Source organism: Elephas maximus, chromosome 11 (assembly GCF_024166365.1).
Source record: "Elephas maximus indicus isolate mEleMax1 chromosome 11, mEleMax1 primary haplotype, whole genome shotgun sequence".
In the NCBI taxonomy this organism is placed as follows: domain Eukaryota; kingdom Metazoa; phylum Chordata; class Mammalia; order Proboscidea; family Elephantidae; genus Elephas; species Elephas maximus.
In genome coordinates, this window is record NC_064829.1 from 55,214,533 (window position 1) to 55,241,724 (window position 27,192).

The 27,192-nt window shown below is 49.3% G+C and overlaps 1 protein-coding gene across 1 annotated transcript in view; it reads right to left on the reverse strand.

Annotated features, from left to right (window-relative positions):
* The window catches only part of LOXHD1 (lipoxygenase homology PLAT domains 1), a 186,099-nt gene that overhangs the window by 19,516 nt on the left and 139,391 nt on the right, over positions 1–27,192 (reverse strand). The window contains exons 27-36 of the mRNA XM_049901744.1: positions 25,724–25,840; positions 24,641–24,803; positions 18,984–19,138; positions 16,718–16,927; positions 16,454–16,589; positions 13,524–13,732; positions 11,461–11,646; positions 6,394–6,521; positions 1,900–2,017; positions 1,149–1,323 (exon numbers count right to left, since the gene is read on the reverse strand). Coding sequence (XP_049757701.1) covers positions 1,149–1,323; positions 1,900–2,017; positions 6,394–6,521; positions 11,461–11,646; positions 13,524–13,732; positions 16,454–16,589; positions 16,718–16,927; positions 18,984–19,138; positions 24,641–24,803; positions 25,724–25,840 — 1,597 coding nt within the window. The remainder of the gene's footprint in view (positions 1–1,148; positions 1,324–1,899; positions 2,018–6,393; positions 6,522–11,460; positions 11,647–13,523; positions 13,733–16,453; positions 16,590–16,717; positions 16,928–18,983; positions 19,139–24,640; positions 24,804–25,723; positions 25,841–27,192) is intronic.

Consider the following 27,192-nt stretch of genomic DNA (forward strand, 5'->3'; position numbering starts at 1 on the left):
TTACTGACCCACGACTTGTGCCTGAGACCCTACCATAGAACTTCACTTCTTTAGCTAAATTCTTCTCTGTTGGAAATACAAGCTACGTTGAGATAGGGCCTCACTAACCAGTAGCCAGTTGCTGTTGAGTTGATTCTGACTCACGGTGACCCCACGTGTGCCAGAGCAGAACTATGCTCCATAGGGTTTTCAATGGCTGGTTTTTTAGAAGTGGATCACCAGGCTTTTTTTCCAAGGTGCCTATGGGTGGACTTGAACCTCCAAGTTTTCAGTTAGCAGCCAAGCATGTTAACCATGTGCATCATCTAGGGATTCTAATGCCTCACTAGCCGTTTATAATCAGTGTGGGTGGGTTTGTCAGATTCCTTGCAGCAGCTCCTGGAGAGCAGGCTTGGCATGGGGAGGGTAGGTAGGAGGCATTGCCTTCCTGGCTAGACAACATTGTGTGCCCTCTCGGCTTCAGGCCCTTTACGTGCTAGTACTTTTCTTGGAAGGCTCTTCCTCTGGGTGTCCATCTGCCTAAATAGCTTCTGTTTGTCTTTCCAGACTTGACCATGGCATCATCTCCTCTGGGAAGCCCTCCATGACCTTTGCCCCTGGTCCCCAGCTGGATAAGGCATTCTCATCTGGTTCCCTGGCCTGCTGTGCCTACGTGGGTCAGATCCTCACCACCCTGCACTGGGATTGCTCCACTACAGTATCAGACCACTGAGGGCCTGGGGGTTACGTCTCTATCTAAGACCCAAGGCTGACACTGGTACACAGCAGATGGTTGCCAAACACATGGCTGAAGACAGGAACCCAAGGGCAGACAACGTGCACAGGCACTTGGGTGAGGGAGGTAGACAGCACAGGAGGCTAGAGGGCTTCTGAGTCAAGCTATGTCTCCTGCATCATTTTTAAAAGTGCCAACCTTGCTCCCCAATAATGTTCTCCCCATTTCTCTGAGGGAAGAGGGAAGGAGCCAATACGGTCATTAGCAGGAAATCCTTTGCCCCGACAGAAAGTGACACTCCGTGGAGGGAACTTGGATTGACTGGCTGCTGGAAGACCCTCCAAAGAAAAATGCCCTGACCAGAGCCCAGGACCAGAGCCAGAGTCTGTGGGTGGGGCAGGGGTAACAGGAGGTTGGGAGGGCCCCCACCCACCTAGGATGTCGCTGGTCTTCACTGAGACAGTGTAGGAAGTCCACTCCATCATCTCCTCCCCGTCTATGACAGCACACATCTCACACACCAGGGTCTTCTTGCCTTTCCGCTGGGACAGCCAGTCTCCGTAGTAGAACATGGTCAGATCTCCTGTGTTCATGTTCTTCAGGAGGATCTGGAGGAGGGGAAGCCCGTGTGGGCACACGTCCCAGAGGCAGGGCTGGTTTCAACCCAAACAGAGAGCCCAAGGACCTGGGCTCCCCAGTCAGGCCGCTGCTGGGCAGGCCTAGACCACTCCCCAGGGAGAGAGGGTTGGGCCAAGAAGGACAAAGAGGCAGCCACCTAAATGCATGGTCGGAGGGGTCCCCAATGTTCTTTGGCCATCCTGCCTGAGGTTCCCACCCTGAGCCTCTCTCTGCCCAGTTGTTGTCTCTCCTCTTTCCATTCACTTTGACTCACTTCCTTGAAGAAATCCACCCAAGCCTTTCCCCACTCCGTCTCCCTTCACAACACACTAACAGCTCTTGCTGGCTTCTCAGACAGTTGATTCAATTTTGACTGGACACAAATAAATAAAACCAAGTTCTCTGATTAATTCATGCCAAAGGGCACATTGGGTTATACAGGCCAGATTTATGTTACTAACCTTCTAGGGTGACATTTGTCCTTTAAGGTCCACTGACTCGCTCCAGAGGAGCAGGGAGAAGGGGTGGGTGGTAGCTGTCAGGGAGTGGGAGGGCCAGGTATTTACCCTCTCCAGGAACCACTCGGGTCGACTGCCCAGGCCGTCGATTCGGATCCGCATCTTGGTGAAGGGGGCGATGTCCAAGATCTCCATGATGAAGGTGTCGTTCTGTTCCCGCTCAAACCTGGGGTGCAGATGGGGGCGTGAAGGAGGGAGGCTGGCTGCAGTCAGGGGCTGGGCCAGAGCAGGGACCAGATCTGGCAGAGGAGCGAGGGCCCTACTCAGCCCCTCTCTTTGCCCCCAAGGACTCCCCAACAGCCTGTCTCTTATACCATAGAATAGATGTGCCCCCAAAAGACTGGGTTAAGAAGGTTTGGCTGAGAGAAATGACACTGGACTTAAAGGCACCGGTTCTGGGTTCTAATCTCCTTCTGCTAGTCTCCTAGGTTGGTCCCAGCTCCTCTCTGGGACTTGTTTCTTACCTGGAATATGGAGGGAGTGACACTAGCCCTGCAATTTCACAAAACTGCCATGTGGACCAAGTGGATGTGAAATCAACTCACAATGTGAAAAGAATTCCGTATTTGCAAAGCTTTAAATGAGATTCTGTGAGTGAGAGGACCTCCATGAGGGGTGGGGCAGGTTGTTCATTGCACAAATCTAGATGCAGCCATTCACATTTTCCCGTGTACAATCGGCACATCTGAACACAGTGATCCTGGGCTGGGTGATGATACTGACAACTGTAAAGTATGAGGCAAGTAGAAGGTAACGTTGCTTTAGTTGCTATTACTATTTTTCTACTGAATGACTTCATCATCTCAGAGATGCTTTATCTTTATTCCTTACTGCTCTCCCCACAGGGCTGCATGTATAATACGACCTTCAATGCTGACTGATTGCTTGACTGTTGACTGATTCCAGATGATGATGCTGACAAGCCCCTCGAGGTGGTGCAGGTGGTGCTGAAGATACAGCTCTGCATGGCAATCATTATGCTTCTTTGGATACAAGACATATTTTTTAAAAAACAGAGGCCACAAATGCTGGGGCTGCAAATGCTGCAAAGAGAGAATTAACTTCCCCTAGTGGGTGGGGTTAGTCTTACAGGAAGGAGCCCTGGTGGTGCACTGGTTAAACGCTCAGTTGCTAACAGAAAGGTCAGCAGTTCGAACCCAGGAGAGAGATGTGGCAGTCTGCTTCAGTAAAGATCACAGCCTGGAAACTGTGTGAGGCAGTTCTACTCTGTCCTGTTGGGTCACTACGAGTTGGAATCGACTAGACGCAACAGGTTAGGTTTTTGTTTTTTTGAATCTTAAAGGGGTTGCCATGAGTCAGAATCAACTCGATGGCAACTAACAACAACAAAAACAAGTTTTAAATGCAGAGTCCCGGGGGGGGGGTGCAAAAGGTTAACACGTTACGTTGCTAGTCAAAAGGTTGGATGTTCAAATCCACCCAGAGGTGCCTTGGAAAAAAGTCTTGGCAATCTACTTCCAAAATATGAGCCTTTGAAAACCCTATGGACCCCAGTTCTACTCTGACACACATGGGGTCACCACTGAGTCAGAACTGACTTGATGGCAAATGGTTAGTTTTAAAAGCAGTGGTTGAACAGAGGCCTAATCTCTTTTTGATAACTTGTTCACGTGCATTATATGATTATTAGAGCTAAAAAAATACTTCCGAAAGTCTACCCCAAATTCCTCCCGCTCTAATGTAAGCCCCATCTTGCCCTAATCATGTGAAAACTGCATGGAAGTGCTCACAGATTCCCCTGTCAAGACCACATCGCACGCTGAGGTTCTCTCAAATCATCCATCTACTCATTGATTCCCTACTCCTGTCAGGCGTACAATTTTGCAATTCAAAAGAACTTTAGTGTTCTTTACTTTGTATTTCTCCTCAACTTTCACCCGTTGCGTTTAACCAAGTGTCTCTATTTTATGGAGGTTTTTATGGAGGAAAGGGTGTAAGAAAGGGGCGGGGGGAGAGAAACAAGCTTTTCTTCTAGAAGATTGAAGAGTGGGTTACACTTGACCCTCACCCTTCAATACAGGCTAAGCCCCTATTCTGCCTGGATGGACATCCTCTTCTCAGGTAAAAGGTCCAGATCCAAAGGGAAAGGCCCTCCCTGGCCCTTCAACCCTCCACAGCTCCAGTAGCCACACTCTTTCTTTGCCCAGACCCTCTCAAAATCCTTTGACACACAGTAGGTCTCCCATAATGAGAGGCAGCCAGCCATTGATCCAGGACCACACCTCTGCCCTTGTCACAGAAGGACAGACTGTAAAAGTGGCCCAGGGGATGCCCTAGTCATCTACTAAAGGTGCTCCCACTCTGCAGCTGAGAACCCTGGTGGTGCAGTGGTTAAGTGCTCGGCTGCCAAACAAAAGGTTGGCAATTTGAACCTACCCGGCAGCTCCTTGGCAGAAAGACCTGGCAATCTGCTCTATAAAGATAACAGCCAAGAAAACCCTATAGGGCAGTTCTACTCTGTCACATAGGGTTGCTATGAGTCAGAATCGATTCGAAGACATCCAAGAACTCCAGCTGAAGAGGTGACATCTGGGACAGGCTGCCTGTGGTCACTCATCACTACTTCCCTGTTCCAGTTTCTTTCTGTTCCCTGCCTCCAGGGAAGGCTGTCCTCGGGAAAGGGCTCAGCAAGCTACTTCACCTCTCAGTGTCCCAGGCATCTTATTTGTAAAGTGGAAACAATACTGGTGCACACTATAGAGGGTGCTGTGAGTTACTATATGTTAAAAAACACTTGAGACAGTGTCCGGCACAGAGTTCCATCAGTGTTAACCATTATCATCGTCATCATTCCTAGTTGCTCAGAGAAGAATTCCAGGAGGAAACAGGGGTTGCACAATGAGAGAGAAGATCTAAGAGAAGGCAGACAAAAAAATGTTCTCATCAGAGTCCCAGGGATAAGCCTCCAGTTTCATGAGCTGCTCTGCCCGTGGGAAGAAACTCCTGCCTGGCCTGCAAGAGCTTCAACATCCTCCTCCCTATCTCACCATCATCACCATCATCACCACCACCACCATCACCATCCTCATCAATATCACAACCACCACCATCCGGAATTACCCCTGAGTGCTTATGCCCTGCAAGGCCGGAGCTCAGAGCTGTGAGTGGATTTATGGTAATGGGGAGGAAAAAGTAGGAAAAGAGGGTGAGAATGGTCGCACAACCTACAATAGTTTAACTTAATTAGTAAAGAATGTCTGCCTTGACATTATGGTTTTCTAAAGAACTATTTATATGGGATCAAACTGACAACAGTAACTCGAAAGGTTAGTTAGGAAGCTTACGGGGGGCAGTGAGTTTATGTTAATGGGGGGGAACAATTCGGAAAAGTAGGGTGAGAATGGTTGTACAACCTAAAGAATGTCATCGACATCACTGAATCATACATGTAGAAACTGTCAAATTGGTGTATGTTTAGCTGTGCATATTTTCAACAACAACAACAACACAAATAAATTATTAAAAAAAAAGATGTCAGAGACAGAGATGATTTGGGGACAATGGCTAAACATGGAAAATCAGCCAAAACCCAAAACAGTCTAAGCTGGGGGCCCCATGAGAGGCACAGACAGTAAGTACTACAGGAGGGTCCCCTTCATTGTCATTACTAACAACTATCGTAATATGTAGTAGAACACGTGGCTTAAGACTAAGGACCATCTGGCCCTGTGACCTTGATCAGCATGACTTCACCTTGCTGTGCCTCAGTTTTCTCACCTATAAAATGGAGATGATAATTGTTCTCCTAGGGTTGGGGAGGACTAGGGGTGTCAATACATGTAAAGGGCTCAGAACAAAGCCTGGCACAAGATAAGCCCGCAGAAATGTTGGTGTTGCTGCTGTTGTTCTCCTTAGCTGTTAAGCTCCATGAGGACGGGGACCTTCTCTTCCTTTTTGTTCTGTCTCTCAAGTGCCTGAGACAGTGCTTGACATGTACTAGATAGTAAATATTTTTTAAATATTTAAATTTTTTTTAGCTTTTAATTTTGAAATAATTTTAGACTTGAGGGAATTCGCAAAAATACAACAGAGTATCTGTGTAGGCTTCACCTAGCTTTTCCCAGTGTTAATCTCTTACATTACTGTTATACAGTTATTGAAACCAGGAAATTAACAATGATACGATGCTATCAACTAATCTACAGATCTTACTCTAGATATTTTTGAGCAATTGAAGGAAGGAAGGGAGACAGGAAGAAAGGAAGGCAGGAAGGAGGGAGGAGGGAGGGGAAGAAGGAAAATAGGAAGGGAGGGAGAGAAGGAGAAAGAGGGGGAGGCAAGAAGGGAAGAATTGCTCTGGGCTGAGGTAATCAAGGAAGGCTTCCTGGAGGAGACAGATTTGAGTTGGCCCTTTGAGGAGAAAGAAGTCTTGAGATAGAAGACAGTGGCTGAAGGGCACTCTAGGAGGGAATAATCATGTGGACAAAGGGGTGGAGGCTGGAAGTCACCAAGGTAGGAAGGGAACGTGAGAGAGCTATCTAGGCCCAGAAGGTGGGGAGTTGGATGTGAGGCCTATGATACCTGGCTTTCTTTTTGTCCAGCTGCACCTCCTCTGTGCTGCCATTGATTCCGTAGAGGGTCATAAAGATGTTGGAGTCGGTGCCACCCCCGACCACGTCGCCCGTCCACACCGTCATCTCGTAGAGCACCTGCGATGAGGTAGGGGACATGGGCCTGAGCTCTGGCCTCACCTGCTGACCCTGTGTGACCAGCCTTACTCTCACTGGGAAAGACAACACACCCTCCAAGCTTCGAGGCTCTGAAAAGACCTTGCTTCCACCCCAACGAACTGTAAATGTCTGGACAGCAAGAGTCAGGCCCTGTCAGTCTCATGTCCCCTGCTGTGCCCAGTTCAGGGCTAGAGAGGAGCTCAGCTTCTGGTAGAGAACACATCCTGCAATAGAAACAGGACTGCAAGTTCCAGCCAAAACCCAGGACAGCCTAAGCTGGGGGCCCCACAGTTCTGGAGGCTAGAAGTCTGAATTCAGTGTGTAGATATGGCCATGTCCTTTCTGTCTGCTCTAGCGGGGAAGATCCTTCCGTGTCTCTTCCAGCTTCTGGTATCCTCAGCGTTTCTTGGCACTCTTCCTCTGAGATTCATCTTCACATGGCATCTGTCTTACTCCTGCGTGACTGTCTTCTGTGTCCACTCTCCCCTAGTCCAGCATGATCTCATTAACTTAACTGACGGCATCTGCAAAGAAAGCCTTACTTCCCAACAAGGTCACATTTACAGGTACTGGGGTTAAAAAAAAAAAAAAGACTGCAATATATCTTTTTGGGGGTGTCATGGATTGAATTGTGTCCCCCCAAAAATATGTGTCAACTTGGTTAGGCCATGATTCCCAGTACTGTGGGGTTGTCCTCCTTTTTGTAATTGTAATTTTATGTTAAGAAGATTAGGGTGGGATTGTAACACCACTCTTACTCAGGTCACCTCTGTGATCCAGTGTAAAGGGAGTTTCCCTGGGGTGTGGCCCGCACCACCCTTTCTGTCTCAAGAGATAAAAGGAAAGGGAAGCAAGCAGAGGGCTTGGGACCTCATACCACCAAGAAAGCAGCACTGGGAGCAGAGTGCGTCCTTTGGACCCGGGGTCCCTACGCCTCAGAAGATCTTTGGCCAGGGGAAGTTTGAGGACAAGGACCTTCCTCCAGGGCTGACAGAGAGAGAAGGCCTTCCCCTGGAGCTGACACCCTGAATTTGGACTTTTAGCCTACTTTACCGTGAGGAAATAAATTTCTCTTTGTTAGAACCATTCACTTGTGGTATTTCTGTTAAAGCAGCACTAGATGTCTAAGACAGGGGAACACAGTTCAATCCATAGCACCCACCTAAGCCCTTCCACCCTAGCAGAGCATGCGGTGGCTTTTGGAGCCATCCAGAGCCCCGTTTGAATCCCAGATCTACCATCTACTAGCTGTTGATCCTGGGGCAGATGCCCCTCCCCACCAGCCTCTGCTTCCTCCATGTAAAACAAGGACAAACCTACGTAGCAGGGTTGTGAGAGCTATAGATATGTCACGCCAGCGCCCAGGGCTGGCCCGCCACAGGCCATGACCTCCACAAACAGCAGCGATTCTGGTTAGGTTCTGGTTGTTGTTATTATTGTTAGTTGCCATCAAGTCGATTCTGACTCACAGCTACCCCATGGGTGGAGAAAACTGTGCTCCACAGGGTTTTCAAGGCTGTGACTTTTCGGAAGCAGATTGCCAAGCCTATCTTCTCAGGTGCCCGTGGGTGGGTTGGAACCACCAAACTTTGCGCTAGTAGTCAAACGGTCAACCATCCTTACTACCCAGGTCTCCCTAGGTTCTGGTTAGTTCTGGTTATCCGGCCCTCCTCCACTGCACTGCGCACACCCCTGAGCATCTGTGAGAAGGAATGCCGTGGTGGGTAAAATTTAGGGGAGCCTGTTGTGGGTAAAGTTTAGGGGAGCGCTGCCTCAATTCATTTGCAAAGTGGGACAATCGCCTATCTTGTACCATTTTTACTTTAGGGTGGATTTTGCCCTTTGCCTCAGGTTTGCTCCAAAGAGGATGCGTTCCCTCTGTCTCCAGAGAGGGAGCACTCACTGAGTGCCCTGCCTGGGGTCTTCCTTTGAGAGCCATTACCTTCACTGAGGTTCACGAGTGTTCCCTGGTCCTAGATGCTTACTCACTAGGTGCCCGGGGACTAGCAGTTGGATCTCAATGGTTCAGGAGAGGCTTGGACACGTGCAGAGGACATTCCTGGCTGACCATCTCCTTTACGCACCTAGCCCATCTCTTCCCATGTGGTCACCATGTTGCTTTATCATCTCTGCAGATGCCTGGGTCCCCACTACCCAAAAGCCTTTGAACTCAGTTATTACGCCCTAACATCGTGCCTGTGGTGCTGGGTGCTTTTCAGCAGCATCTGGAGCCATCCCGTGGTCCTTCAAGGTTAGAAGTGTTGTTTGCAGGCCTGGACTACAGGACTAGTTTAGTTTACAGAGGGATTGGATGAAGCGGTTTTGTTTTACCAGGAAAATCTCCTTCCACCACTGAACAAGGGCATTCGAGGTAGGCAGGAAGAGGCACTGGGAACAAAAGTGGGAGTTGGGCCCTTTTCGGCTGTCATCTGGACAGGATGAAAAAATAGAATGATCAAATGAGTGCTTCAGGGCTCCATGGAGACAGGCCCCAGGCCTCCGGGCTGGTCCCCCCAGACTCTGTGTTCTCCGCATCCATCTTTCATTCTTTTACACAAGTACAGCTCTTTTTCTGTAATAGGTGTGTTTCCAAAAAGAGAATAGAAAAGCAGAGCTTTTGTAATTCCAATCTGACATCAGATGGACTGGGGAGATGGCCAGGCCACAGCGCCCCACGGTGAGCTCCTTTGTCAAGTGAATAACAGGGTGTGAATCTGGATTGTCATAACGCAGCAATCTCAGAGGGGGATGTGGTCGCACTGCACGTGGAGGGGTGCACACAGATACACACGGGTACACACAGGCACACACAGACACACACAGGTACACACAGGTACATAGAGACACACGCGGACACATACAGGTACACACAGACACACACAGGTACACACAGGCACACACGGGTACACACAGACACACACGGACACATACAGGTACACACAGACACACATAGGTACACACAGACACACACAGGCATACACAAACGCACACAGAGGCACACACAGCCGTGTACACAGGCACACAGAAGCACACACAGACATATACATATTTACGTACATACATACACAGGTACACACAGACACACATGGACACATACAGGTACACACAGACACACACAGGTACACACAGACACACACAGGTACACACAGGTACAGACACACATGGACACATACAGACACACACAGGTACACACAGACACACACAGGTACACACAGGTACAGACACACATGGACACATACAGACACACACAGGTACACACAGAGGTACACACAGACACACACAGGCATACACAAACACACACAGAGGCACACACAGACATGCACACAGGCACACACAGCACACAGAAGCACACACACAGACATATACATATGTACGTACATACATACACAGCTACACAGGCACACACAAATACAGGCACACACGGACACACACAGGTACACACAGACATATACACAGGCACACACAGGCATACACAGACACACACAGACACACAAACAGGCATACACAGACATACGCAGAGGTGTACACACAGACCCACACGGGCATGCAGACATATACACAGGCACACACAGATACACAGAGAGGTACACACAGACACACACATTGACACTCACAGGCAGACACAAACAGACACACACAGGCACACACACAGGTACATCCATAGGCACACGCAGACACACACACATTGACACACAAGCACACACACAGGCAAACACACAGACACAAAGGCATGCACAGTGGCACACACAAATACACACAGGCATGCATTGGCACAGACATTAGCATACACAGGCACATACAGACACACAAAGGCACACACATAGCTACACACAGGCAAACACAAGCACTCACAGGCACACAGATGTAACATAGGCAGACACAGACACACACACACACACACACACGTGCCCACATGAGCACTGGGTGGGAACTGGGTCAAGGCGGGTGATGCCTGGATAAATTGGGAGCTCATCCACAGCACCAACTGGCCCAGATGGAGACATCTGGGAAGGGGGGATGTCTGTGTGCCGGAAAGCTCTGCTCTCCCGTAGGAGAGGGGCAGGACCCTGGCTCCCAGCTCTCAGCATCAGGCTTTTAGAGCCTCACAACTCAGCTCCTCTCTGCTTCCACATAAAGCAAAGACAGGGCGCACCCAGACCCAGTGATGCCTCTTGCTTTTACGGGGCAGCTCGTGACCTGAATTCAGCAGCCCATGGCTCAGATTCAGGAAGGGAGACAAGGGCTGGGGCCTTCTGCTGACCCCACAGCTCTCATAGTGAAAGAGGCCAGGGTCAGATGCATGCGAGGCCTCTGGGCCATCACCTGGCCAGTGTCCCTAGGCTCCTGAGCCCAGGCGTACTGCCTCCTGCCCGGCCCTGACTTGTGAGATGACATGGCTTGTCCCAGGCCGTTTGGCCAGTTAGAGGTGGAACCAAGACAGGAGCTCAGGGCTCTTGCCTCCCAGCCTTTTCCAGTTAAGACGGGTCTTGTAAGGACAGCTGCTTGCTGCACCGTGAGACCCCAGAGGCTCACAGCGTCCCAAATGCCATCTTCCCCATCACCATGCTAAGTGCTGACGGAACATCCCTTGGAGAGTAACGACCCTGGATGTCTATGTAGCACCGTGACCTTGCAGAGCTCACAAAGATCTTATGTGCGCCAGGGTGGGAAGCGTTATTGCCATGCTAGGTGTGAGAAGCCCAAGGCCCACAGAGGCCAAGTGACTTGCCCAAGGTCACACAGCAGCAGACTAGAAGAGACTTCAGCCTCCTGACCCCTAGCAAGAGAGTCTAGCCAGTGCACCAGGCTGCAACCCTCTGCCAATGCCCCTGCTTCCCTCAACCCCCTCTTTATTGCTACCCCCACCCCAACCTGTACCACCCCTGCCATGCTGTGCTCACACCTAGTACCCCCATACCTTCACCCCAATGTTCACCACGGTAGCATCCAGGAGGTCGAAGACGCGGGAGGTGACGCCGTCGCCTCGGTCCTTGGCGAGCCAGTAGTTGCAGCACAGTGTGTACTTTGTGCCCTGGGTGGGCACAGCCAGGCACAGCTCCTCCACCAGCCAGCAGCTCTCGGGAGAGGCCCCGTCATGGCCCAGCTAGGAGGGGACACACTGCGTCCCTGAGAATCAGGGCACAAGTGGGAAGAAGCCCTCCCTGCTTAGCAATCTCCTCCCCTTTCTGCCCCCACTCGGTGCCCCCTTCCAATGTGTGCCCTGTACTCACCAACCTGGGTCCTCCTCCTCTGGGAGGAACAGAGACTTGAGGGGCCACAAACAGGTGTCCAAGCTGGGTGGCATTCATTAATTTAATGTTCTTTCCCTTGCTCCCCAGCCCAGCCCACCTCAGCGTTTACATTTCAAAGAGATTGCAGAGAGGATACTATCTAGCGCAAAGAGTGAATTCTGTATTACGAAAACTCAGTCTTCACAGTCCCTGGTGGTGAGGCTTCATGGGGCCAGGAGACCCTCCTGGGCTCCCCTAAAATGCACTAGGCAGACAGCTGATGGTCCCCTCCACTGACTGCCTGCCCCCGCTCCCAAACACATATTTCTCCTCCAGAGTCAGTAGTAAATGGTAAGTGGAAAATCAGAATTCTCAAACAAAGAACAGCCCTCTGTGGCTCAAAAAAGGCCTTGGGGGTTGTCAGATCTGCGATCACCTGGGCGATCGCAAGGTGTGTTTACAGACACGCCTGTCCATCTTGTATCACCTCTGGGCTCCTGAAGGGCAGAGAGCATGCCCTTCCTCCTTCCTGTTCTCAGCACCAACTACAATGGCTTCTCAGTGTCATTCAATGCCTGCCACTCATTCAGCAAGCCTGTAAGAAGCACCTGACTTGCTTGGGCACCAGGCCTGGGGCAGGGACACCAATCAATGGGCAAGGCCAGTCCTTCCTGCCGGGAGCTCACAACACTGCCCTGAGAGGGAAGATACTTCAATAGTTAAACTATCAGATGGGGCTTGGGAGTAACTCAGAGGGACACCCAGCCAGCCTGGGTGCAGAGGAAGCTGCTGGGGGAAACAGAGGCTGCAGAGACTTAAAGGCTGAGAAGTTTTCCCAGTGGAGATGGTGGGGAACAGGAAAAGGCAATCCAGGCAGGAGCATCAACAGGAGGAAAGGCAGTGTGGTGAGAATGGCAAAGTGTAGGAGATACCAGGAAGAGACTGTGGGAAACCCATTCCCACAAGTCCCACACATGCCAGAGTGTGGGAGGCAAAATCCTAAAATGACCCCCCCAGGATTCCAATCCTGGTGTACACATTCTGTATAATCCTCTCCAGTTGAGTATGAATGGGATTTCACACCTGTGATTAGGTTATGCTACATGGCAAAGGCAGAGATTTCCGCAGATGCAATTAAGGGCCTAATCAGTTGGCTTTTGATTAACTCAAAAAGGATCGTATCCTAGGTGGGCCTGAACTAATCAGATGAGTCCTCTAAAACAGGGTCTAGAGGTCAAAGACAGAGAAGCCAGATATTTGAAGCAGAAACAATCCTCACTTATTGGCCTTGTTAGGAAGTGGACTGCATGGCAGGGGATGGTGAGTGGCCTCCAGGAGCTAAGGCCCTCAGATGAGACTGCAGCTCCAGCTGACACTTGGATTTTAGCCCAGTGTCTTCTGAGAAGAGGACCCAGGCTCGCCTATAAGGACTCCAGACTCATGGAAACCATGAGATAATAAATTTGTGTTGCAAGAGAAAATGCATACACAGGGCATCTGAATTGGGCAGCTGGAAAACTGGGGCCCAGAGAGCCAGTGCCCAGTGCCTCATCCAAGGTCATACAGCAAGCAGATGGTAGAGGCCAGGGGACTTCCCTCCACTACCTGCTCTGAGGTGGGGCTTAAGGTTGGCTGCTTTCCCCACCCTCCAAGCCTCCTCCCACCCACGTAATGGTCAGCTCCAGCCTGCAGTGATCAGCGTTTCCTTCCCTGGGGGTGGTCACCGTCATGGGGCCCCGATGGTCAGCACCTCTATTTTCTTGATGACGCCCACATCCAAGCCTGCCACATAGAACTCCTCCACAGACCCGCAGCTGAAGCCCTTCTTCCCTTGGGGGTAGTCCAGCCAGATGCGGTTACTGCGCTCGTCATCCTCCCCTATGAGGAAGATGAAGGCCCGGCTGTCGGTGGCCGCATCCTTGTGCTTCCCGGTGGTGATCGACACATAGTAGGGAATAACTGCAAGAGATCACAGGGTCTCAGCCTCACAATGGGCCATGTGGACAAGGGGAACTGTCCATCGGGCTCACAGACTCGGACAAGACCTCTAGAGAGCATCGATCTCAGCTTCCTGCCTCCCAGACAAAGTACATGAAGCTGTTCAGACTGGTGAGTTATCTGTGTGAGCATCTCCTCTCCTAGGAATGAGAGCTACCATTTCCTACCATGAAGACCCAAAGAGAGCACCTGTGCCAGTCGTTTGGCATGCCAAGCTTCTAAAGCCCTTTCGACCACTTATCTTAGTTGACCCAACCACTCCCATGTGAAGTAGGGCAAGAACAACAGCTCCTCACCAAGGACAGGGGTTACACACCTGAAATGCTTACCATGATCAGCTAAAATAGGTCTCATTAAAAGTAGGAGTTTGGGGGAAAAATACGTAACATAGGAGCCCTAGTGGTACAATGATTGAGTGCCTGGCTGCTAACTGAAAGGTTGGAGGTTCAAAGTAACCCAGTGGCTCTGTGGAAGGAAGACCTGATGATCTGTTTCTGTAAAGATTACAACCTAGAAAACCCTATGGGGGCAGTTCTACTTTGTTACATGGTATTGCCATGAGTTGAAATTGACTCAACAGCACCCATCAACAACATACATGTAACATGGTAAATGAAAGTTCTAGAAGGCAACCATTTCCAAAACAAACCAGATTTATCAACATAAAAACCTTCTTAGGTAGGGCAGCATGGATTTCTAGTTGCTCACCCATTATCCATTCTCCTTGCAGCTAAGAGTGACAATGACATGTAAGCAGATGTCGTTGGGTAGGCCTCTGGGGAAACCTTTTTAAAAGGGGCTGACTCAACTGGGAGGAGCACCCTTTTGTCCCTTACCCTTCCTTTCATTCTGTTTGGAATGTGGATGTGATGGCTGGAGCTCCAGCAGCCATTTTGGAAACATGGGCAACCATTAGGATGGAAGGTGCTTGTAAGGTTGCTGAGTGAACAGGCTGAAGGAGTCTAGATTCCTGACTTCACAGGAGCTGTTGTACCAGTCCTAGACTATCTACTTTTGAAATACTTCTATATGAGAGAAAAAACAAAACTTAATTTGTTTAAGTCATTGTCTCCAGGTCTCTGTTACTAGTGGTCACTAATTGATACAAGTTGAAAACCCTTCTCTCTCTCGGTCCATCTTTTTCAATAGCTTGGGAAACTTTGGCCTTATGTTATGCAACCTGTATCTCTTTGAAAAGTTTTCAAACCAGCCCTTCCTGTCTGCGATTACCCGCGGTACCTGCTGCACTTGCTCATGGCCTGTTTCATCTTTACAAGGAGAGCCCCACAGGTGGTCATAGTGCTTAACTAAGGAGAGGCACTTTCTTGTGAGTCCTGCCATTTACTCACATAACGAGATGGTAGAGTGTAAACAGATCAGCTCTCTCTGACTTGTCCACAGACCCACCATGTGTTCTCCTGGAGGGGGAATATAGTGCTTATCATGTTCTTATGTTTAAGAAAACTGACCAGAAAAGCAGTGCACTTCATTGTTCAATAGATAAATATAAACCTGCCTTATCTCAAAACCTAGTTGGCAAAATGAACATGTCAGAGGATTACAACATTGTTTTATGGAGGTGGAAAAACTAAAGTCACAAGAGGTTAGGTGATTTGTCCAAGGCCATGTGTTTTATTGTCAAAGTCAGAAACAGAGCTCAAATCTCAATACAACCAGCTCAGGACTTCTCCCCCACCACACACCACGTCAGGCCTTAATTGGCATGGATGATAGTACTTTGCGTGATGCATTACTGATATGTAAGGGAGTCTCATTCTTGCTGTTGATTTATGCCTCATGAGAGCTATTCTAGGCCCTCTAGGCTGGATCCATAATCCTAGGAGTCTGGATGAGGGCACAGTTTACAAGATCACCTTCCTGAAGGCGTATCAGTGGATTAAGGTCATGTTGTTATTATCGTGTGCCACCGAGCTGATTCCAACTCACAGCGACCCCCCAGGACAGAGGAAAACCGCCAGGTCTTCCCTCCTGTGGAGCTACTGGTGAGTTCAAACCACAGACCTTTCAGTTAGCAGCTGAGCACTTAACCATTGCTCTACCAGGGCTCCTTTTAAGGAGATTAGCTTGCTAACTTCTTTTAGCCTTTGTTTTCCCATCTGTTGTTGTTGTTAGCTGCTGTCGAGTTGGTCCTTGACTCATGGCAACCCTATGCACAATGAAACAAAATGCTGCTTGACTCCGCACCATCCTCATGATCTGCTGCAACTGAACTGTTGTGATCCATAGGGTTTTCACTGGCTGATTTTCAGAGGTAGGTTTCCAGCCCTTTCTTCCTAGTCTTTCCTTAGTCTGGAAGTGCCACTGAAACTTGTTCAACATCATAGCAACACACAAGTTCAGTGACAGATGGGTGGTGGCTGCACGGGAGGTGCATTGGTCTGGAATCGAGCATGGAATCTCCTGCATGGAAGGTGAAAAGAATTCTACCACTGAACCATCACTGCCCCCTTTCCCTGTCTGTAGAAGAACGCTAATCCCTGCCCTCTCTTCTCACAGGGATGTTGTGGGGATGGAAAAAGGCGGTACATGACAACTACGTGTTAATTTTAAAGTGTTAGGTGTAAGTCAGGTGATGGTGGGGCTGAAGTATGGCCCATTCAAGAGTAATTTAAAAGCTCTTCCGTGCCTGCTCCTCCTCTAAAGAGCTCTTGGCTGGCCTACCTGGGCCCTCCTGAACGTAGTCGGCCAGGGGCCCGGTCACCGTGTCGATGTCGATGTCCGTCATCTTGGAGCTCAGGGTGATCTCCCAGAAGTCCGCTGGGCTGCTGCAGTTGCTGCTCCGGTCCCCGGTGTACTCCTGCCGGGAAAAGCACGACTCAGGCTCAGTATAGCTCTGGCGCCTTCTGCCCCGCGGAGCCTCCCCCAGGTATAAGGATGGCAATAGGCCATGCCGAGCCAAGACCCCCAGGCTGCCGCTCCGAATACCTTCTCATAAAAGAGCCTCTCGAGCCGTCCATCCTCCTTCTTCAGGGACAGCCAGCGCCCACACAGAAACAGGAACTCGTCCTCGTTAGTGTCATTCCAGATCTCCACCTTCTCCACGTACCAGTCTGCACACCACTTGGTATTGTCATGGCGGAGCTTGATCTTGTAGATGACGCCCAGGTCAGCGGCCTCGATGATGAAGGTGTCGGCCTGCGCAGTCCAGATGTGGGGACTGTGTGGGGGCCCACTCCCCACCTCAACCCACTCCAACCCCTTCCATGCGGTACCTTCCGTCCCCTCAGGTGTTCTGCTGAACAGCCCAAATCTCTAACACAGGACATTTGGGTTCCCAGGTCCTGACTTCCATTGTGGAACCATTTTATTACAGTTCACCTTCCTCAATATATTAATCAATGTATTCACTCACAAATGTTTATCCAGTGCTTACTCTGTGCCAGGAGGATCTATCAGCTATATGCTGCCTGTTACTGTTTGAGGGCAGGAAAAGGCTAGCGCTCCCAGCACTGACGAAGAGCTAACTGCGTGCCAGACATGTTTCTGGGTATTTCACATGTTCTAATTCATTTAACTTTCACACTGACTGCAATTAACTCTATTTTGTGGCAGAGGAAACTGAGGCACAGAGATGTTAAGGAACAAGACTACACAGCTAGTAAGTGTCAGAGCCAGGATCTGAACCCAGGTGATCTGGCTCCGGTGTCTGGGTGCCTAACCCTGCATGGTGCCACCCCAATGCACAGCATAGTGCCTGGTGAGCATGTGCCTAGTATAGAGTCAGGGACTTGGGGGGAGTCATTTGACCTCTCTGGCGTTCTGTTTCTCCAACTGCAAAGAGGAGGATTTGGCTCTGCACCAGCTATCTTACAAGGGTGATAAACAGTGATATCTGGTAAGTGTATGTGTGTGAAATTATTTCTTCCTGATGCAAAGTGCTCTTACATCGCTTGCCCCATTTTTCAACCGAGGGGACTAGTTAGCAATCATATTACTATACCCACTTCAGAGACAGGTAAACCAAAGCTGAGAAGCAAGTGGTTTATATGTGGATGGAGCCAATGAGGGTGAGAGTTCAGCTGACTCTTGGAGACCTTGCTCCCAGGCAGGGCCTCCTTCCCCCCTGCCTCGCTGCTGGGGCCACTAGCCAGCTGCACATCCACTTAGCTGAGAGTCACTTCTCCTGTTCCAGGGCTGACTTCTTCCTCACCAGTAGCAGCAGCTGAGCGCTAAGGAGCATGCCTGGCTGAGTGGCAGGCTTTAGGAGACACTTGATAAATACCTATTGGTCAATGCATGAAATTCCCACCCTTGAATTACTGTAGGCAAGAGCACAGATTGGAGTAGGAGCAAATCACCTTAATCCAATCATTTTCTGCAGGAATTGCAGGCAGATTTAGGGAATGGAGAGAAGGAAAAGGGGCTGAGGAGCAAGGGAAGGCAACAAAGTAGAAAGGGCATGGGAGAGACGCTGAGAGATGGAGTCCAGTTGGAAGGAGGGGAATTTGGCGACACCCACCCCAGTGACCCCTCTGCGTCAGATTTCTCCCCTTTTGTAAAGTCACAGTTCACTAGAGCTGGACACAGCTTTAGACACCAGCCATTGGTGATTGTCAAGCTGTTTTATAGTCCCAGAATGCTTTGCTTGGATCCCAATAGATAAACCAGGTCAAAGTGGATCCACGTGGGTGGAGTGGGTGCCTTCTGCTCCCCTCTGTCTCCAGCGGCTCTCCAGGACCTCAGTGCCACCCAGGGCCCTGTATAACATGTCTACCCCTCATTTTATAGATGAGGAAACTGAGGCCAGAGGAGTTCGATCAGATAAAGAGTTGACAGCAGAACGAGGCTTCCAGCCCCCTGGTGTGAGCTTCTATTGGTCCAGTCCCTGCCATTCCACAGTGCTCACCTCCATGCTCATGAAACACACACAGCAAACTGGATTTTCTGGAGATACCCTTTGCCGTACAGCCAAGAGCTTCACCCAAACCTCCTGCTTGCCCAAGCCCTACCTTCTGATCCACTTTCACCCACTATGCAGGGCCCAGGGCAGGTAGGTGTGCATAAGCTAAGACAGGGCTAGCTGAGTCGCCCTCACAGGCAGAAGGGCAAAGGAAAATGCCCAGGTGAGGGTGTATAACACACCACCAAGCTCCTGGACGGCCCCAGGGGCCAAGAAGAGCTGGCCCCAGGTAACTGGGCTTGGGAAGGGGATAGGAAGAGGGAGGGGGAAGCTCGGCCAGCCCACCCGTACCGTTCCTTTTTCAAACTTGTTGGTGCGGTTCTCTGACTTGCCAAGGTACCGCTCGCCCGTGTCTCCCAGGTCTCCGTAGATGGTGATGTAGACCTTGGCGTCTGTTCCTGCCCCGGGAACGTTCCCTGTGAAGATCTGCACGGAGTACAGCACAACTAGGCAGGCAGGTAGGCAGGTAGTTGGTCAGAGAGAGAGATGGACAGACAAAGGGAAGAAAAGAATGAAGTCATTTTAGGATTGGGGGAACTGGATTTGTAGGAGGGATTAAGTTCCTGGCCCAGACCTCAAAGAGTCAGTGGCTCTCTTTAATTTGCTCAGTTATGCACATTCAGGTACAAAGACACGTGGATTCACCAGTGGAATGTTCTCCTATTAGATGTGAACGCAGGTTGACTCTGAGAGACCCAAACAATGGAGAGTTTTCTGAGCTTCTCTCAAGTTGTAAAACACAGGAGGGAGGCTTAGGAAACTCCCTGCCATGTGTCCACACCGTGGTCACTAAATTATCTGCCGGGACACACTGACAACAATATGTCTTCCTATTGAGGGTGACGAAAATCAATGCCACACCCTTCTAAATGGTCTATGAAAAAAAATCAAGTATTATTTAAAAAGCACTTTCCCCTCAGGGCCCATCCTCTTTTCATTTATTCTTCAACCCACTGTCATCCGGCACCTGCCCCATCGCTCCAGGGAAACCCCTGTCACCAAAGCCACAATGCTCACCACCCACTCCTTCTTGATGCCAGCACATGCAAAGGGCTCAGTAAACATCGTCGTAACCATTATTAAAAACTATTAAGGAAGATTGAAAATGAACAGATGCCTGTTTTTGTTAGCTTTTGTTTTTGCTGCTGTGCATTCATCCAGGAAGAATAAAGCATCTCTTTTTCCCACTTCCACCCCAGGGAGGAGAGGCGGAGCCCTGGTGGCGCAGTGGTTAAGAGTTCAGTTGCTAACCAAAAGGTCAACAGTTCAAATCCACCAGCTGCTCCTTAGAAACCCTATGGGGCAGTTCTACTTTATTCTATACGGTTGTTATGAGTCGGAATCAACTTGATGGCAATGGGTTTGGTTTTTTTTTGTTGTTGTTGTTTGGATTTTTTGGTTTAAGTGCTCTTTAGGAAGAAAGGCCTGGCAATCTACTTCTAAAACTCAGCCAACGAAACCCTGTGAAGCACTACCATCTCAACTGCAACTGATAGATGGTGTACAACCAGGAAGCGTTTCAATCCATTGTGCATGGGGTCACAATGAATCAGAAGTTGCCTCTTTGGCAGCTGACAACAACAACAACAAAGTATTCCCTGTCCCCTCTCCATATTCCTCCAGCTAAAGAGCGTTTGAGTTTCAGGCCAAGAAAGAGGGGACTCAGCTGGATTATCCCCACCCAAGGGGGAGGGATGGAAGCTGAAGCTTCGAGGTAAAAGGCGAAAGTGGCCAACCTGGGAGGACGACTAATTTCTGCTGGGGAGGGGGAGAAGGAGAGGGTTTTGAAGTTTCCAGTTTCCGTGGGTGGCAGGGGCCCCTCACCTGCACAGTAGCCAGGCTGATTTGGGGGCTTAAAGCAAGGAGGGCCCAAGGTAGAAGAGTGGTCTCTTGACTAAGCAGGGATTGTGAAGAAGAGATTCTGGCCACCCAGGGAAAGGATATCTGAGTGTCCGCGAGAACCAGCAGCACCAGTGGACCACGTGCAGGGGGGGCACAGGCATACATGACACCCTCCCTGGACTAAGGCCAGCTCCCTCCTGGATTCTTACACCCTAAAAAACCCAAACCATTGCTGTTGAGTCGATTCAGACTCATAGTGGCCCTGTAGGACAGAGTAGAACTGCCTATAGAGTTTCCTAGGCTATAATCTTTACAGAAGCAGACTGCCACATCTTCCCTGCAGAGCTGCTGGTGGGTTTGAACGGCTGACCTTTCAGTTAACAACCAGTGCTTTAACTACTTTACTAAAAAAAAAAAAAAAAGCTATCCTCCCACCTCCCTGCAGCAACTGAGATGGGCTTTCCTTCCAGTTCTTGCAGGTGGGCTCAGAACCAGATTTTATTAAATTTTTTACAAATAAGGTAATGCGCCTTACTCACACCTATGGTTATGGAACATATTCGTGCCCATGAGATGGTCAATATTATTTCCTGTATTTTCCCTTGGAGCCACAGCATTTTTCTCCCATGCTCTCCTCAGCCTCTCTGGATGCTCCTACTGAATAGCTTTAAGGGCTCCCAATCTTCTGCTCGACTGTCAGTGTGCAGTACTGTGGTGGCTTGCCTGCTGCGCTGATGCTGGAAGCTATGCTGCCAGTATCTCAAATGCCAGCAGGGTCACCCATGGTAGACAGGTTTCAGTGGAGCTTCCAAACAGACTAGGAAGAAAGGCCTGGCAATCTACTTCTGAAAATTAGGCAGTGAAAACCCTATGGATCACAAGAGAATACTGTCTGACTGGACTCAAACGTTCCAAGGATCACGAAGATGGCACAGGACCAGGCAACATTTCATTCTGCTCTATATGGGTTCACCATGAGTCAGATTTGACTCAATGGCAACTAACGACAACAACCTTCTGGCCACTCTTGGATACTGATGTCTCCTGGGTTCCCTCCACATCCCTCTGCTCTTTCCTATGGTGCCTGAGTGCTGATTCCTTGACCATCTAGGAGCCAATATTCCTGAGCCTGTTTCTGCAGCCCAGTTCTCTCCTGTGCTTCAGGTCCCTACTCCTATGACCTGGGGGCCATCTCCACCTTGACTAGACCCTGAGATCACAAACCCACACAGCCCCACCTGAACTACCTGGCTCCCCCCTCCTCCTTTTCCACACCTTCTTCCCACCCATTTCCCCTGTCCCTGTAGCCCCACCTAACACCCTGCTCTTCAAACCTCCCTGGGGCATTGTGGGAACTGATGGTCACAGATTGTGGCAGGCCTACCCCCCTCGAGAGCAGAAGCCAGGAACTAGCCACACCTCTCACCCAGCTCCGTGCAGAACCCAGTCAGCATTTCATGTGTTAAATTAATAAACAAAATCTCCTCCTTGTTGTTTAAAAGATTTAACATTGCCCAAGCCCATCTGACTAATACTGACATGAGGTAACATTTGGAATTTAGTCACAGTTCAGACACAACAGCTGATCGTCTTCCCCTGACCCCACATTCTTCAGCCCCATGCATCTCCTAGCTGTGCGTTCAGGCCTGCTGCAGACCTGGGCTGGGCTGTGAATAACCCCAGATGCGGTGGGCCTGCCAGGTTACCTTTTCTGCCCCCATGGAGCAGATCTTTGGAACCCTCGTCCCAGAGCAGGGTGCTGCCCCACCAGCGGCTATGATTAAATTGCCTTCCCACCCCCACCCCTCCACCCTCGCTGCTTTCTGCAGTCCTTTGGGAATGAGGAAAACTGATTCAGCTTCTGGGTGCTGAGCAATGCAGTTGTGCAGTCAGATCTGGCTATTTCTGGATCCTCCTCCCTCCTGCCCCACCCAGGCCGAGGCTCGTCAGCACAAAACGTTTCCCTAGAAACATCACCGAGCACAGAGTGGGCTTTGCCACATATTACACGTACAGAGCAGCACAAGTGTGCCACAGGAATAGATTTCCAGGGTGTCCTCCGGGCCCAAGCCGAAAAGGGAGTTATTCCCCAGATTTAGTAGGAAAGAAAGTCTAAATAAGAGGATATGATCTGATACAACGCTTGTTTTTTTTTTTATCTCTGAGTGGCTACTGAGATTAAAGGAACATTAGGGATAGGGTTTTTTTTTTATAGAGGTTTTAATAGGTCCCTAAGTGGAAAAAAAAAAATTTTTTTTTTTTTTTTAAGTGGGGCAAACCCTTGTGGCGTAGTGGTTAAGTGCTACAGCTGCTAACCAAAAGGTCAGCAGTTTAAATCCACTAGGCACTCCTTGGAAACTGTATGGGGCACTTCTACTCTGTCCTATAGGGTCACTTTGAGTTACTATTCGACTATGAGTCAGAACTGACTTGACTGCAATGGGTTTGGTTTTTTTTTTTGTAAGTGGGGCACTTTGTAAGTTAAGCACTTGACTACTGACCAAAAAGCTGGCGGTTCAGACTCACCCAGAGGCACCTCAAAAGAAATCCTGGTGATCTACTTCCAAAAAATCAGCCGTTGAAAACCTAACAGAGCACAGGCCTACTCTGACACACCTGGGTCACCACGAGTCAGAATCAACTCAAAGACATTTTTTTTTTTTAAATAGAGGTATGAAAAGGAAAACTATGTTTGTCTTTTGTTTTTTTGACCCTTTTTTAGCTCAGTAGCAGAAAAGGCATGTATTCTCCCTGTCTCCATATGGGTCTTAGAATCTTGGGTTTTACTCCAGTTTCACCAAGAGAGCAACACAATAAATTTAGGCTGAATTCCCCAGCTCTCAGGGCTACTCTGATCCGTTTAGACTGTCCCCTCACCTGGAGAAAGCAATAGAATTCTTCTGAGTATCATCGGGGGCAGAAGGTCTGTTTTTGCAAGTGGATTTGATTTTTGAAACAGCTAAACTTTATTCAGAGCTCAAAAGCTATAGCATAGGGATCACAAGGGACAGTGCCATCTCTGGTCAAGACAGAGGTGTGATTCCGTCATGTGGTCCAGGAGGAAAGCACATGCATGTGTGTATGGAGTGTGCACATGTACACACCCTCCCACATACACACATGTGCACAGACAAAGAAAGCAGGAGGAGAGAAGTGAGGGCTGAGAACAGAGCCATGGGGAATACTACCTGGCATGAGAAAGGAAAATGGCACTCGGTGGACCAGTCAGAGGTAGGAGGAGAACCAGAAAATGTCAGTATCACCGGAAGCAAAGGAAGGGGAAGTACAAGAAGTGGGTGGCCAGATTGATTCAAATAATGCAGAGAAAACGACGTCAATGAGGGATGAAGAAAGGCAACCAGCATGCACAGAAAACAAGGCCATGACCCTGGACAATGAAATTGCGCCCAGCCACAGAGAACAAATGTGCAGTAGACACAGGCACATGTTAATCTAGATGTTTCCTGATTCTTACTTATTGGAGACAGCTGTTTCCAGCAAGAGCAAAGAGGATCAAACCACACAGATTGTTGCTGTTGTTATTGAGTGCTGTCAAGTCAATTTCTACTCATAGCGACCCCATGTGACAGAGTAGAACTGCCCCATAGGGTGTTCTAGGCTCTAATCTTTACAGGAGCAGATTGCCAGGTCTTTCTCCCATGGAGTTGCTGGTTTGAACCACAACCTTTCGATTATCATCCAAGAGCTTAACCATTGAGCCACCAGAGCTCCATCGACACAGATAGTAGCCCAATAAACTAAGTGTAGGGAGGAAACGAGGGCTGGGATAATCAAAGCACAGGATAACACATAATCTGGTGTATTATCACAATGTCTGGGGCTGGCCTGCAGAGCAGGAAAGGTCTGAGAACAAATCCTGGAGTGAGAGAGCCTGGGTTTTGAAGAATAGCTCTGCTATTTATTAGCAGTGTGAACTTCAGGAAGCTATTTAACCTCTCGAAGCCTCAGCTGCCTTTCTACAGAATGGCGATAATAATAGAACCTGCCTCCTGCATGAAAAGCTCGGCCTGCACAGGGCAGGTGCTCACAAGGAGGGGCCGTGGTACAGGCGCTGCTGATGGTAACAATGACAACCACCAACTTACTGTCCAGAGGTTCCTCTACTTCCTTGTAGACTTGCCTTAAGGACCCGTCCTTCATGTATTTCTCTGTAAAAATATCATAAGGGACCAGCTCTCGAATGGTCTTCTTGTCATCCTCAGAGGTGGCAAACCATCGATCACATGGGAAAGTCAAGGTTTCTGAACCCTGGAGTAAAGAGGAAAGAGGAATATTAGCCTTTTATGTGGAAACTGCTGACTTCAGAGGTTCATAGCACATCAATCCACTTGGGGACCAGGAACAAGGGTCAGGGAAACGACAAATAATGCAAATGCCACAAGAAAACCCCCATTACCACAATTCCAGCAGATCAATCTTATTTAAGGATTTTCAGAACCATCTCAAGTGGTGGGCTTTTAAGGGCTGGGGTTCCCAGTCTCTTGAAAATAGATATCTGAAAACCATCTGGGAGACTCCAATTCAGTCAGTGGGTATGAGGAGAAGGACTGTGTTTTATTTTTTTATTACAATATACACACAACCAACCCATACAATATTTCATCAATTACTACATGTACACTTCAGTGACATTGATTACATTCTTCAAGTTGTGCAACCATTTTCACTCTTTTCCCCAATTATCCCATCACCATTAACATACCTTCATTGCACTCTAAGTAAAAGCCGCCTCTTGCCTCCTCCCTCCCACCCCTGGTAACCACAAATTACTTTTTGTTTCTATATACTTAGTTTTTTAGTATAAGTGATATCATACAGCATTTGTCCTTTTGTGCCTGACATTTTGCTCAGCATAGGGTTCTGTATTTTTTAATTGCTCCCCAAGTCATTTATACCCAGACCGATTGAGAGCTACTGCCTAGGTTTAGAGTTCTGTAGTTTCAGAATTTTCCCAGGTTGATCAGGGTGGATTTCTTTGTGTGAATTCCTTGTGAGTTGACCTGGTGTGACAGGACCTGCTTGGTCACTCACTAGTAATATGGCCTCAGGAGTGGGAGCAGGGACACGGCTGCCCAGACCCTCCCTGTTGACCTTCAACCAGGTTCTAAAATATTCTGCCTGGGCCTGAGCTAGTCCCTGCATTCTATGTGAACTGGGAAAAAACTCACATCTTTATCCGGGAGGAGCCTGCGGATGTCCACATGGGAGCAGTGCCACCCAGGGTTGATGCCCGTGTTATCGTGGCCAATCCGAATTTTTTCAATGACTTCTCCCACGTCTTCTAGCTTTGGAAAGAAGAAAGAACCAGACATTAGCCAGAGATTTGGGAAAGTATCGTCTCAGGAACAGCCTGCCTCCCTTGGCAACCACCTTCAAGTCTCTTTGAATTTACAGGATCAGGTCACCTTCTCCCCATGTGTCTCTTCTGTCCAGCCAGGCCAGCCCACACTGTTCTCTGTACACACCGTGTTCATGCTTCACTCCCATCTTCCCATTTATAACCCACCCAGGCTCCAGAACTCCCTTCAGTTCCACTCCTCATGATAGAACTCCACCTTCTGTCTTTCATTACTTACCATTGTAGCCGCCCATTCCCTGCTTGAGAACCGAATTGGGTGTCAGAAGATGAGTTCTGGTTCTGCCTATGCCCTTGTCTTGCTGAGTTGACCTTGCCCAAGGCCCTTGGCCCTCAAGAGTACCCGCTTTCTACTCACTCCTATTCTGTGCTCCCTCAAGTTCCAGTCCCTCAAACTTGACGTTCTCTTCCCAAAGGACTTTTGCACATACTTGCCTTGCCCTTCCTCCTTCTTCTTTACCTAATCCCATGCCTGCTCATCCTTATCATTTGGGTCTCAGATCAGGGATCATTTTTTCAGGGAAGTCTCCTTGACTGTCATGAGGAGGTCAACTGTCCTTATGATAGGCTCTCCTCAGAGCATCCAGCCGCTCCCACATCTCTCACCCATAAGTTTGCATTCGCTTGTATGATACCCTCTCCTCCAACACTGAAAGCCAAAAGGGAAGGCGCCGCAACTGTTTTTGCTCACCATGGTATCCCCGAAGACTAGAATAGTGCCTGTGACCTAGCTACTCTGTAAGTATTGGTTGGAAAGAATCAGTGTTTTCTCATCTGCAAATGGGTGTGATACAGTCAACCAGGCTGTCATAATATGGTGGTGGACCTTAGACAGGATGGTGTATGTGAAAGCTCCACTGAACAGGGAAGCTGACATGTGTGTGCCCTCATGAGCTCCTGAATCACAGGGGCTGTCCCCTCTTCTCTCTCCTGCCTGGAGCCCATGGGCATGGAGGACAGGGGATGGGCTCAGTCAGGACTGATTAATCCCCCAACCCCTTGGGGCCCCTCTAAGAAAGCAGTGAGGTGGGCCAACACAAGGCAAGGCCAGGCCCCCCTCTCAGCCTAGCACTCCCCTCCTGGCTCCCTCCCTGCCAAGTTGCCCTCCCTTATCCCACCAGCCCCCCACTTCAGGGCCTTTGGGGAAGCTTCTTGGTTCCCTTGTAGTTCACTGCACCATGTTCTCCTCTGAAATGGTGTTATATAGATAAATTCACACCTGCCTCATTCCTAAGAGACCTGGAGTAATAACAGGATAAGAAAGAGATGAGAAAGTCAGGG